Source organism: Tamandua tetradactyla, chromosome 6 (genome assembly GCF_023851605.1).
Source record: "Tamandua tetradactyla isolate mTamTet1 chromosome 6, mTamTet1.pri, whole genome shotgun sequence".
Classification (NCBI taxonomy): domain Eukaryota; kingdom Metazoa; phylum Chordata; class Mammalia; order Pilosa; family Myrmecophagidae; genus Tamandua; species Tamandua tetradactyla.
This window is the reverse complement of record NC_135332.1, coordinates 140605339-140625027: the sequence shown is the minus strand read 5'-3', so window position 1 is coordinate 140625027 and position 19689 is coordinate 140605339. Positions and strand designations below refer to the sequence as shown.

At 37.2% G+C, this 19689-nt stretch overlaps 1 protein-coding gene across 4 annotated transcripts in view; it reads right to left on the bottom strand.

The window, feature by feature from the left end:
- CPQ (carboxypeptidase Q) overlaps positions 1-19689 on the bottom strand; it is a 570439-nt gene that overhangs the window by 414027 nt on the left and 136723 nt on the right. For all 4 annotated transcript variants that reach the window (XM_077167279.1, XM_077167278.1, XM_077167282.1 and 1 more), the window contains exon 2: positions 3225-3689. In XM_077167279.1, the coding sequence (XP_077023394.1) occupies positions 3225-3657 (433 nt within the window). In that variant the 5' untranslated portion in view covers positions 3658-3689. The remainder of the gene's footprint in view (positions 1-3224; positions 3690-19689) is intronic.

The following is a 19689-nucleotide window of genomic DNA, read 5'->3' as shown; positions in this document are numbered from 1 at the left end:
GAAATGCTACCACATTAAGTGCACCAGAAGAAGAGGTGAGAGAGGAAAAGTAGAAAAAATATGTGTAGAAATCATGAATGAAAACTTCCCAAATTTGATGAAAAACATTAATTTTTACATTCAAGAAGATCTAAGACCTACAAGTAGGATAAAAGCAAAGAAATCACACATAGATACATCAGGACAAAATTTAAAAATTCAAAAATAAAGTGAAAGCAGTAAAAGCAAAATAACTTATCATGACTAAGGGACCCCAAACATATTAACAGCTAACTTCTCATCAGATACATGAGAAGTCAAAGAGTAGTGGGATGGCACATGCAAAATGCTCAAAGTAAAAAACTGTCAAGCAAGAATCTTATATCCAGCAAAACTTTCTTTCCCAAGAAAAGGTAAAATAAAGACATTCCTAGATAAATGAAAGATGAGGGAGTTTTCTACTAGCAGAACTGCCTTGAAAAAATGTTAGAGGAGGCCTTTTAAGCCAAAAGCAAATTATACCAAACAATTATTTGAATCCACAGAATAAAACTCACATAAAACACGTAGGAGTAAATCTCTATGACCTTCTGTTAGGCATTGGTTTCTTAAATATGACTCTAAAAGTACAAGTAACAAAAGGCAAAAGTATATAAACTGGACTACATCAAAGTAAGGACTTTTCTACTGCAAATTACACCAGTAAATTGAAAAGAGAATCTAAAGAATATGAGAAAATATTTAGAAATCATATATCTGATAAGAGACTTGTATCAGAACATATAAAGAACTTCAAAACCTTTAAGAATAATAACAATGAGAATAAGAAAATAATAATAATAACAAAGCAAATAAAGCAATTTAAACCTGGGCAAAGTATTTGAATGGGCCTTTCTCCAAAGAATAAGTACAAGTGGCTAATAAGCACATGAAAAGGTGCTCAATATCATTAGTCATCAGGGATATACAAATCAAAACCACAGTGAGATATCGCTTCACATTCACACCCAGTAGCCTGGCTATAATGAAAAGGAAAAGGACAAGTTTTGACAAGGATGCAGAAAAATTAGAATATATTTTTAGTGGAAAAATGCAGCCACTTTGGAAAACAGTTCGGCAGTTCCTTAAAAAGTTAAGCATAGAATTACTACATGACCAAGGAATTCCACTCCTACCTATACAGGCATACCTCATTTTTTTGCACTTCATTTTATTGTGTTTCACAGATATTGCATTTTTTATAAATTGAAAGTTTGTGGCAGCCCTTCATCTAGCAATTCCATCAGTGCCATTTTTCCAACAGCACGTGCTCACTCTGTAGCTGTGTCATATTTTGGTAATTCTAACATTATTTTAAACTTTGTCATTATTATTATATCTGTTTTGGTGACCTGTGATCAGTGATCTTTGATATCACTATTGTAATTGTTTGGGGGCACTACGAACTATGCCCATATAAGACGGTGGCCTTAATAGGTAAATAAGGTGTGTGCTATGACTGCTCCACCAACTAGCCATCCCCCATCTCTCTCCCACTCCTATTCCATGAAAGAAAGCATCAATTGATAAGGCAACTTCATTGTTGTCTTATTTTAAGAAATGGCCACACCACTCCAACTTTCAGCAACCATCACACTGATCAGTCAGTAGCCATCAACATCAAGGCAAAAAGATAAGAACATGCTCAAGGCTCAGATGATGGCTAGCATTTTTTAGGAATAAATTATTATTATATTAAGAGGTGTACATTTTTTTTAGACATAATGCTATGCTACACTTAACAGACAACAGTGTAGTATAAACATTACTTTTTTTTTTTTTTTTTTTTGCATGGGTAGGCACCAGGAATCAAACCCAGGTCTCCAGCATAGCAGGCAAGAATTCTGCCACTGCACCACCATCGCCCGCCCTAAACATAAATTTTATATGCACTAGGAAACCAAGAAATTCATATGACTAGCTCTGTTGCAATAGTTGCTTTATTGCACTGGTCTGGAACAGAACCCATGATATCTCCAAGGTGTGCCTGTATACTCAAGAGAAATGGAAACATGTCTACATTAAAATATAATGTGAATGAATGTTAATAGCAGCATTATTCATAACAGACAAAAGGCAGAAAGAACCCAAATGCCCATCAACTGATTGATGGATAAATAAAATGCAGTATATCCATATAGTTGGATATTATTTAGCAAAAAAACAGAATGAAGTACTGATACATATCCTAAAATGTCTGAACCTTGGAAACCTTATGCGAAGTGAAAGAAGCCAGTCACAACAGACCACATACTGTATGATTCTATTTATGTGACCGGTCTATGGCAAATCCATAGAGACATAAAGCAAATTAGCGGTTGCCTAAGGCTTGGGCAGGTGGTAGGGGAGGGATGGGAAGTGACTGCTAACTGTAGGGGAATTGGGGAGAGAGAGGTGATGAAAATGTTCTATGATTAGATTGTGGTAGTGGATGCACAATTCTGTGACTATACTAAAAACCACTGAATTGTACACTTTTAATGGATAATTGGTATGGTATGTGAATTATATCTCCATTAAAAAACAACTGACCATCCCCCTCTTTGATGGGTCTTACTCTTGGCATTAAAAAAGGACAAAAGGGTAGAAACTAGTTCTTCCACAACAGGAAATTAATTCATGAATACATTCAAGAATGACTAATATCTCACCATTGATTGCTTATAAATCCCCTATCTAGGCTTTTATATTGTCTGATGAAGCTGAGGGAGGACACTGATAAATAAAGGTAGAACTCCACCCTAAAAATCCTTGGATTAGAGGCTTAAGATTCTTAAGATAAAAATAATTAAATGCAAATCAATTTGGTATGCAAGTTTTGTTAGAACTCTAAGAAATTCTGCACATAGAAGCCACTTGGAAGGAATCATAGTTTTTATGTCCTATTTACATATATTCCAATTCTATATAGAATGGTACTAAGATTTTATTAGATAGAAACTAATAAGTGATAGGGACGGTAAGTATCAGACCAATATATAGATCCTCTATTTAAAAAGTTACCCTGTACTTTTATTCAAAAAAGAAGCAGAAGAAAGGAAAGAAGAAGAAGAAAAAGTATTAAGAATAGAGAATCATTAAGCCAATGGAATGGGAAATAAGTATGCTTTTCATTTTACCATTCAAATTATATTAAACATGGATATTATAATAGTTATGTTAAGTGATGGTTTTATAATGTACACAGCAATTTCAAAAGACAATACCTTCTGGGGGAGTCCCAATGCTGCTGCCAAGACCCAAAATAGCCATCGTGTGAAATCTCGGTTCCAGCATCACAGCAGACTCTGTTCCCCTTTCCCAGTGGGGTATTTTGACGGGCTCCAGGTGGACATTCTCCAGCCCATCTTCCTGCAGATTTTGGTACATGATTTGGATGGCTTCTTCTAGGCTCTTGGAGCCACTTGGTCTGGGTCCAACTGTGTCAACCAGAAGTGCCAATCGTTCATAGGATCTGTTCTGGGCTTTACCATAAACAGCAAGCTCAATGATTGATTTTGCAACATCTCTATACCTGGAGATTTCTTCTCTGATATCTTGAAGAGGCCTCTGGGAGACGTCATTCCCAAGTAAAGTGTTCCCAGAGTTCAGAGGTAAAAGATGAACAACACCAAAAAATGTGACGAGAAGGGACTTCATTTCTTTTTTCCAGTTGGTTCTTCCTAAGAAATCTATATAAGTAAGAAATATTCATAATTAAGGGAGAAAGAATTTCATAGCCATCTTCCCACCACTCCAGGACTGTTTTACAGACAGCAAAGGCAGTTGCATCCTCCTTCCCTTCCCAATCATTCCCCAAACTCCACCATCAAATGCAGGTGCCATAACTTGCCAGCATAGAGAAGAAGTATCTTCATCTGTGTGCCAAGAGTATTTTTTGCTTATTTTCAAAAGATATGCCCACTGTATGCCAGGGACTGTGATAGGTTATTAGAAGAAAGGAATACAACTATTACAAAAAAGCAGATAATTTATAATAAAGATTGGATTTTGTTAGCATTTAACTGTACGATGCTCTATCATCTACATGATAATAATGAAAATGATACTGATAACAATAAAAGGAAACAGTTACGCAGTGCTTACTATGTGCCAGACATTGTTCTAAGTGTATTGCAGTCATAAATGCATTTAATCCCCCAAACTCTATGAGGTAGTTTCTTAATATTCCTCCATTTCACAAATGAGAAAATTGAGGCACTGAGAGATTAAGTAACTTGTCCAAGATACACAAAAGGTTTCTAGCTCTAGAGACCATGCCCTAAACAGTGCTACTCAAAACATGGTTTGAAGACCCCTGCCAATGCGCAACTGTTTTTAACTAGTCTATGAAGGATAAGTACAGGGTTTGAGAGCAAAGGTGTTCAATGTCATCCAATATAGCAGCCAACAATCTCATGTGATTATTTAAATTTAAATTAAATAAAATTAAAAATTCTACGCCCCGCAGCAGCGGACCCGCCCGCCCTCCTCTCCCCTCTTCCGCCTTCACCAGCTCCTCCGCCACCAGCCTCGACAGCCTTGCCACCCTCACCTTTCCTCCTCCAGAACAGCTACTGGGGGAGTGGAGATAATACAGAGCAGCTCCCGGAGCCATGAGGGAGATCAAAGGGACGGCGTACCCCATCCTGGAACGGCTGACTATCTGGGAGAACCAGCTCTGGTGAGATCACCAAGGGGCACGGGCTTTCCTGGGTGGGACGGCAAGCGACCGGAGTCCCTCCCTTCCACCTTTTCAGGCCAGCTGGTAGAATTGGACAGGCGGTCCCCTTAGGCCGCGGCGGCTGGTGTCCCCACCACGCGAGGCCCCCCGGACCAACTGAGAGACTTGGGTTGGAAATCCCCAGACTGTGGAGAACAGTGACCGGGGGATCCCTTCCAAACACGTGACTCCCCCGTCTGGCTGGGAACAGTGCACTTTCCCGGGCTGCGACAGCTGGCGCCCTCCCGCCACGCTGGGCGCCCCAGGCTGACTAGCTAATTCGGCCGGACGCTCTCCCGTGCTGCGGCGGCCGGCGACCCTCCCTGCATTCGGAACCCCAGGCCGGCTGGCACTCTTCCAAGAGGCTTCGGCTGCCGAACATCCCCTACGGCGAGAATTTTCCAGAGTTAAAGGACCCACAGCAACTTTCACTGGTGGAACCCGTAGACAAACGTGTGCCACGAGCGCCACCTACTGGGTAGGATAAGAAAAACAGAACCCAGAGATTGCACAGAAAAATCTTTCAACCTGTGGGGTCGAACACCCAGGGAAATCTGACTAAATGTGCAGACGCCAGCAGAAGATAACGGATCACGCTCAGAAAATTGAACATATGGCCCAGTCAAAGGAACAAACCAATAGTTCAAATGAGATACAGGAGCTGAAACAACTAATGCTGAATATACGAACAGAAATGGAAAACCTCTTCAAAAACGAAATCGATAAATTGAGGGAGGACATGAAGAAGACATGGGCTGAACATAAAGAAGAAATAGAAAACTGAAAAAACAAATCACAGAACTTATGGAAGTGAAAGATAAAGTAGAAAAGATGGAAAAAACAATGGATACCTACAATGACAGATTTAAAGAGACAGAAGATAGAATTAGTGATTTGGAGGATGAAACATCTGAATTCCAAAAAGAAACAGAAACTATCCAGAAAAGAATGGAAAAATTTGAACAAGGTATCAGGGAACTCAAGGACAATGTGAACCGTACAAATATACGTGTAGTGGGTGTCCCAGAAGGAGAAGAGAAGGGAAAAGGAGGAGAAAAACTAATGGAAGAAATTATCACTGAAAATTTCCCAACTCTTATGAAAGACCTAAAATTACAGATCCAAGAAGTGCAGCGCACCCCAAAGAGATTAGACACAAATAGGCGTTCCCCAAGACACTTACTAGTTAGAATGTCAGAGGTCAAAGAGAAAGAGAGGATCTTGAAAGCAGCGAGAGAGAAGCAATCCATCACATACAAGGGAAACCCAATAAGACTATGTGTAGATTTCTCAGCAGAAACCATGGAAGCTAGAAGACAGTGGGATGATATATTTAAGTTACTAAAAGAGAAAAACTGCCAGCCAAGACTCCTATATCCAGCAAAATTGTCCTTCAAAAATGAGGGAGAAATTAAAACATTCTCAGACAAAAAGTCACTGAGAGAATTTGTGACCAAGAGACCAGCTCTGCAAGAAATACTAAAGGAAGCACTAGAGTCAGATACAAAAAGACAGAAGACAGAGGCATGGAAAAAAGTGTAGAAAGAAGGAAAGTCAGATATGATATATATAATACAAAAGGCAAAATGGTAGAGGAAAATATTATCCAAACAGTAATAACTCTAAATGTTAATGGACTGAATTCCCCAATCAAAAGACATAGACTGGCAGAATGGATTAAAAAACAGGATCCTTCTATATGCTGTCTACAGGAAACACATCTTAGACCCAAAGATAAATATAGGTTGAAAGTGAAAGGTTGGGAAAAGATATTTCATGCAAATAACAACCAGAAAAGAGCAGGAGTGGCTATACTAATATCCAACAAATTAGACTTCAAATGTAAAACAGTTAAAAGAGACAAAGAAGGACACTATATACTATTAAAAGGAACAATTAAGCAAGAAGACATAACAATCATAAATATTTACGCACCGAACCAGAATGCCCCAAAATACGTGAGGAATACACTGCAAACACTGAAAAGGGAAATAGACACATATACCATAATAGTTGGAGACTTCAATTCCCCACTCTCATCAATGGACAGAACATCTAGACAGAGGATCAATAAAGAAATAGAGAATCTGAATATTACTATAAATGAGCTTGACTTAACAGACATTTATAGGACATTACATCCCACAACAGCAGGATACACCTTTTTTTCAAGTGCTCATGGATCATTCTCAAAGATAGACCATATGCTGGGTCACAAAGCAAGTCTTAACAAATTTAAAAAGATTGAAATCATACACAACACTTTCTCAGATCATAAAGGAATGAAGTTGGAAATCAATAATAGGCGGAGTGCCAGAAAATTCATAAATACATGGAGGCTCAACAACATACTCTTAAACAACGAGTGGGTCAGAGAAGAAATTGCAAGAGAAATTAGTAAATACCTAGAGGCAAATGAAAATGAAGATACAACATATCAAAACTTATGGGACGCAGCAAAGGCAGTGCTAAGAGGGAAATTTATTGCCCTAAATGCCTTTATCAGAAAAGAAGAAAAGGCAAAAATGCAGGAATTAACTGTCCACTTGGAAGAACTGGAGAAAGAACAGCAAACTAATCCCAAAGCAAGCAAAAGGAAAGAAATAACAAAGATTAGAGCAGAAATAAATGAAATTGAAAACATGAAAACAATAGAGAAAACCAATAAGACCAGAAGTTGGTTCTATGAGAAAATCAACAAGATTGATGGGCCCTTAGTAAGATTGACAAAAAGAAGAAGAGAGAGGATGCAAATAAATAAGATTAGAAATGGAAGAGGAGACATAACTACTGACCTCACAGAAATAAAGGAGGTAATAACAGGATACTATGAACAACTTTACGCTAATAAATACAACAATTTAGATGAAATGGACAGGTTCCTGGAAAGACATGAACAACCAACTTTGACTCAAGAAGAAATAGACGACCTCAACAAACCAATCACAAGTAAAGAGATTGAATTAGTTATTCAAAAGCTCCCTAAAAAGAAAAGTCCATGACCAGACAGCTTCACATGTGAATTCTATCAAATATTCCAGAAAGAATTAGTACCTACTCTCCTCAAACTCTTCAACATAATCGAAGTGGAGGGAAAACTACCTAATTCATTCTATGAAGCCAACATCACCCTCATACCAAAACCAGGCAAAGATATTACAAAAAAAGAAAACTACAGACCAATCTCTCTAATGAATACAGATGCAAAAATCCTCAATAAAATTCTAGCAAATCATATCCAACAATACATTAAAAGAATTATACATCATGACTAAGTAGGATTCATCCCAGGTATGCAAGGATGGTTCAACATAAGAAAATCAATTAATGTAATACACCATATCAACAAATCAAAGCAGAAAAATCACATGATCATCTCAATTGATGCAGAGAAGGCATTTGACAAGATTCAACATCCTTTCCTGCTGAAAACACTTCAAAAGATAGGAATGCAAGGGAACTTCCTTAAAATGATAGAGGGAATATATGAAAAACCCACAGCTAATATCATCCTCAATGGGGAAAAATTGAAAACTTTCCCCCTATGATCACGAACAAGACAAGGATGTCCACTATCACCACTATTATTCAACATTGTGTTGGAAGTTCTAGCCAGAGCAATTAGGCAAGAAAAAGAAATACAAGGCATCAAAATTGGAAAGGAAGAAGTAAAACTATCACTGTTTGCAGATGATATGATACTATATGTCGAAAACCCAGAAAAATCCACAACAAAATTACTAGAGCTAATAAATGAGTCCAGCAAAGTAGCAGGCTACAAGATCAACATTCAAAAATCTGTAGCTTTTCTATACACTAGTAATGAACAAGCTGAGGCAGAAATCAAGAAACGAATCCCATTTACAATCACAACTAAAAGAATAAAATACCTAGGAATAAATTTAACCAAAGAGACAAAAAACCTATATAAAGAAAACTACAAAAAACTGCTAAAAGAAATCACAGAAGACCTAAATAGATGGAAGGGCATACCGTGTTCATGGGTTGGAAGACTAAATATAATTAAGATGTCGATCCTACCTAAACTCATCTACAGATTCAATGCAATACCAATCAAAATCCCAACAACTTATTTTTCAGAATTAGAAAAACCAATAAGCAAATTTATCTGGAAGGGCGGGGTGCCCCGAATTGCTAAAAACATCTTGAGGAAAAAAAAACGAAGCTGGAGGTCTAGCGATGCCGGACTTTAAGGCATATTATGAAGCCACAGTGGTCAAAACAGCATGGTATTGGCATAAAGATAGATATATCGACCACTGGAATCAAATAGAGTGCTCAGATATAGACCCTCTCATCTATGGACATTTGATCTTTGATAAGGCAGTCAAGCCAACTCACCTGGGACAGAACAGTCTCTTCAATAAATGGTGCCTAGAGAACTGGATATCCATATGCAAAAGAATGAAAGAAGACCCGTATCTCACACCTTATACAAAAATTAACTCAAAATGGATCAAAGATCTAAACATTAGGTCTAAGACCATAAAACAGTTAGAGGAAAATGTAGGGAGATATCTTACGAATCTTACAACTGGAGGCGGTTTTATGGACCTTAAACCTAAAGCAAGAGCACTGAAGAAAGAAATAAATAAATGGGAGCTCCTCAAAATTAAACCTTTTTGTGCATCAAAGAACTTCATCAAGAAAGTAGAAAGACAGCCTACACAATGGGAGACAATATTTGGAAACAACATATCAGATAAAGGTCTAGTATCCAGAATTTATAAAGAGATTGTTCAACTCAACAACAAAAAGACAGCCAACCCAATTACAAAATGGGAAAAAGACTTGAACAGACACCTACCAGAAGAAGAAATACGGATGGCCAAGAGGCACATGAAGAGATGCTCAATGTCCCTGGCCATTAGAGAAATGCAAATCAAAACCACAATGAGATATCATCTCACACCCACCAGAATGGCCATTATCAACAAAACAGAAAATGACAAGTGCTGGAGAGGATGCGGAGAAAGAGGCACACTTATCCACTGTTGGTGGGAATGTCAAAGGGTGCAACCACTGTGGAAGGCAGTTTGGCGGTTCCTCAAAAAGCTGAATATAGAATTGCCATATGACCCAGCAATACCATTGCTAGGTATCTACTCAAAGGACTTAAGGGCAAAGACACAAACGGACATTTGCACACCAATGTTTATAGCAGCATTATTTACAATTGCAAAGAGATGGAAACAGCCAAAATGTCCATCAACAGAAGAATGGCTAAACAAACTGTGGTATATACATACGATGGAATATTATGCAGCTTTAAGACAAGATAAACTTATGAAGCATGTAATAACATGGATGGACCTAGAGAATATTATGCTGAGTGAATCCAGCCAAAAACTAAAGGACAAATACTGTATGGTCCCACTGATGTGAACGGACATTCGAGAATAAACTTGAAATATGTCATTGGTAACAGAGTTCAGCAGGAGTTAGAAACAGGGTAAGACAATGGGTAATTGAAGCTGAAGGGATACAGACTGTGCAACAGGACTAGATACAAAAACTCAAAAATGGACAGCACAATAATACCTAATTGTAAAGTAATCATGTTAAAACACTGAATGAAGCTGCATCTGAGCTATAGGGTTTTTTTTGTTTTTGTTTGCTTGTTTGTTTGTTTGTTTGTTGTTGTTGTTTTTTACTATTATTACTACTTTTATTTCTTTTCTTTATATTAACATTTTATATCTTTTTCTGTTGTGTTGCTAGTTCCTCTAAACCGATGCAAATGTATTAAGAAACGATGATCATGCATCTATGTGATGATGTTAAGAATTACTGATTGCATATGTAGAATGGTATGATTTCTAAATGTTGTGTTAATTTCTTTTTTTTTTTCTTTCCGTTAATAAAAAAATTTAAAAAAATAAAAAAAAAAATTTAAAATTCTGTTTCTCGGTCATGCTAGTCACATTCCGAATGTTCAAAAGCCACATTTTGACTAGTGGCTACCACACTGGGCAGCACAGATATAGAACATTTCTCCATTACACAGAAAGTTCTATTGGACAGCACTAGTTTAGACACTTTTATACATACATACATATATATATATATGTGTGTATTTTAGACAACAAAGAATAATTTCACAATTGTCAAATCTAATGATAAAGTAGTGCTTCTTTTTGTATGTATTTTTCATTTTTCTTATATTTTGCAAAAGTACCAGTTTGTGACAAATTAGATATTTTTAAAACTGGTCCTTCATCACAAAAAAATTTGAGACGCACACTGTCAACAACTACATTGTAAGGACAAATTCCAAATTCAGCCTGGCCTACAAGGCCTTTCCAGATATGCCTCTAACAACCACTTCAACACATCTCTCTTCCTCCTTCTAGAGCATGCTCTCTCTCCTCTCTCTCTCTCTAACACACACACACACACACACACACACACATACACACACTCCTAAGTTTCTAGATATTGAGTACTTAAAATGTGGTTAATTCAAACTGAAACGTGCTGTAAGTATAAAATACACACCTGATTTTGAAGAATTAATAGGAAAAAAAGCATAAATATTTCAGATATATGGATTTACATAAAACAGATTATTATTAATTTCACCAGCTTCTTTTTACTTTTTAAATGTGGCCAATAGAAATTTTAAAATTACCTTGTGGCTTGCATTATACTTCTCTTAGACAGCGACCATTCTGGTTCCACTGAATTTCGCACTGTTCTTCGAATTTCCAGGCCCTTTCCTAATTCTGGGTCTCTCTCTATATGTTCTTTCCCTTTAACTGCAAGGCGCTGCTCCTCACTTTGCTCTCCTTCTTTTGACAAATGCCTCCACTCATTCTTCAAGACCCAGCTTTAAAAATCACCAAACAATGGCCCAGCACTATGTGCCTTATCTTCTGTGCTCTCGCCAAGCCTAACTGTCAGCTAAAATATGTTTATAGGATGGGCCACGGTGGCTCAGCAGGTAAGAGTGCTTGCCTGCCATACCCGAGGACCCGGGTTCGATTCCCGGTCCCTGCCCATGTTAAAAAAAAAAAAAAGAAAGAAAAAAATGTATATATGTTTATAAATCTATCTCCCTATCCTTTAGGTCAAGCAGGTCAAATTAACCCTTTCTGCACCCTCAGTCACTACACCCATTTACAGGTATTCAACACATTTTCACTTAAGGAACAAGTGTGCCTTTAATTTCTCCAGATTTAAGCTGGCCTATGGTATGAGAGTACCAGTCTTGCCTCATTCACAAAGAAGTTGTAATAAAAGTCTGCTCTCTATATTTAAAATACTTTGAAAAATTATGAAAACTATACATTGCTGCTGCTTTCTTTTTTATTACAACTATTTACATGCACAGGTTCTTGGTTTCTACAGTCAACATAATGGTGCTTGTTTTCAAAAGGCTAAATTTTATTAAGCTATCAAAATATTTCACCAGATTGCAATTTATTCTTAAAAGCACATTTTTCCAATGTGTTATTGGTACAAAAAAAATCAACAAGGTCCACAGCCATCTATTCATTAACAGTAACCACAAGTATCTACTTCTCATTAAAAATTCTCTTAACATTCTCAAACATTAATTAACTATTTCACAATACACTTCTAGTGATGGGTTAGAATCATTATAATGACAGCATTGTGGAGCAGAGGAAAGCTTAGGGATCCCTAGATCATAGCTTCATTTTGTAGAAAGCCGGTATTGTGATTCTCAGGCAGCATATAAACCAGCAACTACAATCAACCTGGTAACTGGACCAACTGGCACAGACTTCCAGAGTATCACAGATTGCTTTCTTATAGGAAACCGCATGCATTTGCATATCGTAGAAACCCAGTGAGGGGAAACCAAATGCGGTCTGAGAAGTGGATAACTATAACAAAACATATGTGCTCAAAACGACTCATACGGAGAGCACTGTAGGAACATGGAGAAGAACGAAGGGAGTGATGAAAAGCTACAGAGAACACATGACATCTGAAGAGGGCCTCCATGCAGGGCTACGCAGCCAGAGAAGAGGGAATGACAAGGTTGCAGAGGGACCACTGAAATGTCATCCTTAGATCCATATTCCAGTTAACAGTTATTTCTGGAAAATAGCTATGTCTATTCAATATTTTTTGCATCTCTTTCATGTAAGTCAATAGTATCACTAGACAACTTGACATTTTGTGATAGTAACACTTAATGACTCCTAATATGATCAATTAAATTAATTTTAAACACTAAAAAAAGGATATAATTACTTTAAAACAGATTCGTTTAAGTGTTGTTCTGAATATCTCAGACTGTATCTTCAAATCCCACCTACACAATAAATGCTTACTTTAAAGAGTTTAATTTAAAAGATGGTGGTTTAACAATTTTCAACGGATCAGTTTTCAGCACTTTTGCAAAGGTACAAAGTAATGTACTACATGTTGCCATCCTGCATATGTAAACACTAAATACATGTTAATTGATTTTAAACCTGGTTTACCCTAGAATACAGTCTGAAAATTACTGAGGTAATTCTTGGCTGCAATGCATAATTATATAGCTCTCCAAAAGAATACTAAAAGAATCCCTTTTATTATTGTTTTTAGAAAGATACATTAGCACAACTGAGATACTTTTTCATTAATAGAAAAAAATAGTAATTATTGCTAAAAATCTATATTTGGAGAGGTAACAAAAATGGAACAGGATATTGATATATCACGTCCCATTAGAGAAACACTGTAAATGTAATGTCACTGATGGCTGCCCATGCAAACAAAAAATTAACGTAATTTTAGAACACAAAGACAATAATCAGATGCATTGTACATTCTAAGCAAGAAGAGATTTATCATAAAACTTAAAATAGTGAAATACATAGACAGAATAAAAGCTGATAATCAAGGGCAATTTGAAGTATACTTTCTCCTAAGGCACAGATTTAGAGTCACCATACACCAAGAAATTCATTCTAGACTTGGAGTCAGTTCAAAGGAGAAGGATAATCAAAGGCATGGAGTCTTTTATTTGCATGAAAGGCCTAAAAACATTAGCCCTCCACAGTATAAAAAGACATAGGCCAAAAGTAGACATATTTCAGCATATAAAATCAAGAAGAATATGAATAAGATTAATACAGAAAGTAGCAAAGGATAGCCCTACTAGGTCAGAGCTAATTTTAGGAAAATTAAAATGTACAACTTCACACAATGAACGATAAGCTTATGGAAGTTATTTACCTAAGAAAAAGAGAAGCTTAGATAAAATCATGAATGATACATTCAATGGAAGCCTAGCCCTTTTAAAACTACCACTACCATGACTCAAGTAATATTCCCTATAGGATTACTAGGAGTGTCTCCTGATTCTAAAGTCAGTTAAGTCTGTACTAGATCAGAAATGTAAATTTCCCTATAGAGTCATTGCAGTAGAATAAACTTAAGCAAGCTATAGTGGTATTTGTCCATAGTCTGCAAAGGGAGAAAATAACAATGTGGTGAGTGTGATCAATGAAGACAAACAGTATTACACATCTCCAATATCTTCTCTCTATTCAATTGTAAAAAGGTGTTTTGTTTTGCTTCGGGTTGTGACTTCATCTGTCCATTCATTCAACAAAAATGTATTGAGCACCTACCAGGCACTGAAGACACAAATGGATGTGATAATAATCCACATGATCAAAGAGCTGCTGAGTAAAATAGGGCAATTGCAATGTGAAAAGCCCTATAACTGAAGTAGTTACAAGGTTCCAGAAAGGATGGAGAGATTTAGAGGGCATAATGCTTGACCTGAGATTTGAAGGATAAGCAGGAGTTTACTTACAGGTAGTGGAGAAGGTGAGGGTGGCACTGGAGGAAAGATAACCCAAGCAAAGGAAACAAGCCACGCAAAGACACGGAGGCTTTACAAACCTGGCTATGGGGTTATAGCAGATAGTTATATGATGAGTTTTATGTAGATAGTTATATGATGAGTGGGGATGAATGGTGAAAGGCACAGAAGAAATGGGAAGGAAGTATTCCCCAAGGTTTGCCTAAAAGTGTCTACCGTGAAGAGTTCCAACATGTATAGAGCAAAATGCCCTAGGGCTGCTGTGACAGAAGACACACCAAACATTCCCCAGGCCTCTCATAGCCAGGAGAAGGAAGGAACATTCCTCTCTGACTCTCACTACCTCCTAACTCTACAGAACAGAGAATCCACTCAGATACCAAAGTGGCACAACAGCAGCATACAGAGTTTCTCAAAATCCCTAAACAAGCTATTACTTGTTACTTATTTGGTTATTCTTTGGACTTTTCACAAAGGGATCAAAATAGTGCTGGAAAACTAACCCCTACTTAGAAAAGATGCATTAGTACAGCAATTCATTTACAAAGACTCTCTCTCAATATTTCTTCTATTTAAAATGCCTAAAATATTACTAACATGATTGGCAAAAAGTCTAGTCTCTCTCAAGCAATTGCAGAACCATTTGAAATAACCAAACAAACTACACAATATTTTTTTATAATGCTCTTCATACTTATACACAAAAGGTTGAAGTCACTGTTCCTTGTATTCAAACTATGGAAATATTAAATGTTATATTCGTCAAAATATCAAACAACTATTTGTAAAAACTATGCTGTAAACTTGGAATTCAGAAAGTCATATATTCAAAGACAATTTTGAAACACTATTTTGAAAAAATTTGCTCTTCATATATTGTATTCATAATCCACAGTTAACAGATTATCTTTTTTCACACAAAAATAATAACATTCTTTATAATGTCATTTCATTCTTTTCTACTTAATCTGGAAGCAAATGAAATCAAATCAGCTTTTCTCCTATTGTGATCTATATTTCCTCTAATAACAGCTTTATATTTCAAGGAAACAAAACAAAACCCTTTATTTCTATTTCTAAATATTTTCCCTAAAATATTGTTTGAAAGTCTCTCAGGCTATGATAAAAATTCTAGAATGAATAGACTAACTGAAGTGAAAAGGGCACAATGAAAAGAGAATGCTGAAAGACAGAGGAAGTAAGACTTAGGGGCTGAGAATTTTATTGATTTTTATTGTGTCAGTTACTTTTTCTTCTTAAGGTTGACTATAGTACTTTAATGAAAACTTGAATATTTCCCTTAAACATTCCATTGCTGAATGGGATTCGCTGATAGAAATTTAACCCTTAGTGTTCAGCCTAGAATATGTAGCAGATATGAGGACAGAAATGCAGAATCCTAGCACAGACACTGGCACATCGACGCCCGCTTCCCAACTCCTGTTAATATTCCTGGATATATGATAATTAGCCCTTGAACTAATTTGAAGCCCTTTTAGCTAATTTTAAGGAAGATTCTTCCCTTTATTAAATAGAAGGTACAAACAGAACTGGGTTTCTATTTCCCACAGTTTACATTACATTTAAACATTCAAGAGAGCTTTTTGAGCTCTAACTAAATGCTGGAAACCGTGCAAGAGTTTGGGAAAGATAAAAAAAAAAATAAGCAAGACCCAGTTCCTGCTATTAGCAAACACTCTTAATTACCACTCAATATCCATTCCCACTTTTTGCTTGCTAACCAAACCTCAATTTTGTCTGGAGTGCAGTGTCTACCCTGGCTTAACATAAGCCAGTTTTCAATATGGATGGTACTCTGCCTCAGGAGTGTTTTGACTATGGAAAAAGGGGTGCATTTGGGTTGTCATAGGGTGCTGCGATACTATGGAAGGGGCCAGGCTGGTAGACATACTACTATGTGAGGGACAATCCTACATACTAAGAATTGCTGTATGTTCCACACAGCCATTTTTTTTTTTGCACGGGCAGGCTCCAGGAATCCAACCCGGGTCTCTGGCACAGCAGGCGAGAATTTTGCCACAGAGCCACCAGTGCACTGCCCTCCACACAACTTTTTAATGTGAAAAACCTATTATCTGAGCTTTGAACCAACTCTATTTTACATAAAAATACAAAATAGCTATTGAACAGTTTTAATACACATTAACTTTTTTCAGGAGGTAACTACCATGTACTTTGTTTTGTTTCCAAGAATTGCTCATCATTTTGGTAAAAACAAAAACAGTGACTATGCTGCTTATGGCATTGGAGAGACCATTACCGCACCCTGTGTGTCTGCATTGACTGTCACAGTCACCATGCAAACATCTGAATAACTCTTTTTGCCATCTAGTGCAGTCATGCCTAGGAACTTACATTTTGAAATACTTATTTTATTCTACATTATTTTCCTTTAATTTCACCTTTATATTATGGTTGGGATAGCATACTGATTTATCAGAAAACATGCATAAGTAGATCTTCTACAATTTTTACTTCAGAAATAAAGGAGACATTATGAAATATTTGCTTTTAAAAGGAAGCACTGTATCTAATAAGATGCAAACCATTGGTTTAAGTAAAGCTAACAATTATCTGATTTACTCTTCCAGCCTGATTTCTGGCTAGGGAAGATCCCATGTCCTGGTTCACCTTAAAGACCCCCAAACAGAAGCAGCTGGCAAAAGGGTGGACCCAATTGTAGTGGTTCATTCAACTACGTTGGAGCCAGGAGGGTAAATTCGAGAGAATTGATCTTGATATCACTGAGCTGCTGAACCAGCACCAGCGCTCAGTGCTGAACCAACACAGCTTCCCTGACTGAGAGAAAAATAAACTCCATTTGTTTAACCACTGTTAGTGGGATTTCCTACCACCTCTAGCTGTAAATATATTCCTAACTATAAACTACTTTTAGAGACTTCTTGGGGATTGATAATAAGATATATTGCTATCAATACTAATTAACACTGGGAAACCAAGCTTAGGATCTAAGCTTATTAGTAAGTTAGACATGACAGTATTTTACTAGATTCTTACCTCTGCCTCAGGGAGAACAGACCAATGTATGGTAAAATCCTGTCCCCAATTCTACCTTCAAATCCTTTCTTGCCTAACTTCCCTCCTCTCCACACTTGCCATTCCTGCTTTATTTCAGAACCTCATTATCCCTTGTTTAAAAGACTTCCTCATACAGCTCTCTACCTTAAACCCAGGTCCCCTTCCAATCCATTTACATATGCCACAGATTTATCTTGAATGCAAATCAAATGGCTCCCTGACTTAAAGATCTCTCTTCACTGCTATTTACAGTTCAGGGTTCTGTACTTGCCTTTCTAGTCTTCACAATCATTCCATTCTCCCCTGCCCTTATATTCTGTCCCCACCAATGCCCTTTCCTTCTTTCTGTATTTGGTGACATCATGATCATCACACAAGGCAGTCCAGCTCACCCGTCACCAGCTCCTAGGCAAATGTATCTGCTGCCTTTTCAGCAGCACACCATAGACTACATGCCATTGTGTCTGTCACCCTGCTAAACTGTACATCACTTAAAAGCAATAATGCTACTTTTACAAAATTCACAAAGCACGTTGTCCATGAAGAATCTGCCTTATTTATCTTTGTGTACCAAGCAAACAGTGCAATATCTGTCAATAAATATTTATAGAATAAATGAATAAATTCATCAAGCAAGTAGTTATATTTCACAAGAAAAGTATACAGCTCTGATACATCTCCTTATGATTACTTTTCCAGCATCAGACATTAGTTTGCTCTTCCTAATTACAGTATATTTGTACCTTCCTTTTATAAAGGAAGCCAGCTTGGCCCTTCTCTAGTTGTATGACCCTGAACAATTCCTTTGTCTCTTCATTTGTAAAATAAGAGGTTAGATTTCAGCCCCAACATTCTTTTATGGATTTTTGTAAAAATGTACACCTATCAATCATACTTTTCTTTACACTCAGTATTGGCTGAATCACCTATACCCATCTATGCCGGTTTGAATCTGTGGTATACCCCAGATAAACCATGTCTTTTTTTTTTTTTTTTTTTTTTAAAGAGAGAGGGAGGAAGGGAAGGAAAGAAGGATGGAAGGAAGGAAGGGAGGAAGAAAGGGAAACATTTTTAAACATTTTCTTGTTTTATTATATTTTGTTTGTTTGTTTGTTTTTTACATGGGCTGGGGCCGGGAATCGAACCGAGGTCCTCCGGCACGGCAGGCAAGCACTCTTGCCCGCTGAGCCACCGCGGCCCGCCCCTAAACCATGTCTTTTAATCTTCATTCAATATTGCTGAGTGGAAGCTTTTTGATTATTCATGGAGATGTGACCCACCCAATTGTGGGTGGTAACTTTTGATTAGGTAGTTTCCATGGAGATGTGTCTCTACCCATTTAAGGCGGGCTGCTTTCTGGAGCCCTTTAAGAGGGAACCATTCTGGAAAAGTTTTAGGGCCCATACAACCAGAGACCTTTGGAGATGAAAAAGGAAAATGCCCCCAGGAGCATGAAATAAGAAGCCAGGAGAGAAATCTAGCAGACTTTGCCATGTGCCCTTCCCACTGAGAGAGAAACCCTGAACTTCATCAGCCTTTCCTGAGTGAAGGTAACCTCTTGTTGTTGTCTTAATTTGGACGTTTTCATAGCCTCGCCTTCATTTGGATATTTTCACGGCCTTAGAATTGTAAACTTACAACTTCATACATTCCCCCTTTTAAAAGCTGTTCTGTTTCTGGTATATCGCATTCTGACAGCTTGCAAACTAGAACGCTACCTCTTAATTTGTTTCATATATAAAAATCAGTGTTCAATCCACAGTTTTGGTTTCTGTTCTCACTAAATAACTGAAACTGAACTCATTAAGGTTATCAAGGACAAACTTATTCCTAAATCCAGTGAAAATCTTTCAATTCCTATCATACTTGATATCTGAAGCTTTTGACATTGTAGATAGTCTCTTCTTTATGAAACGCTCTTCTTCCTGTAACACTGGTCTCCTTCCCAATCTCTTTTTTACTTTTAGAAAAAAATTTTAGAACTTTTAATTTGTCCCAAAGTCGCTGAAGAAAATATCGGGCGGGCCACGGTGGCTCAGCAGGTAAGAATGCTTGCCTGCCAAGCCCGAGGACCCGGGTTCGATTCCTGGTGCCTGCC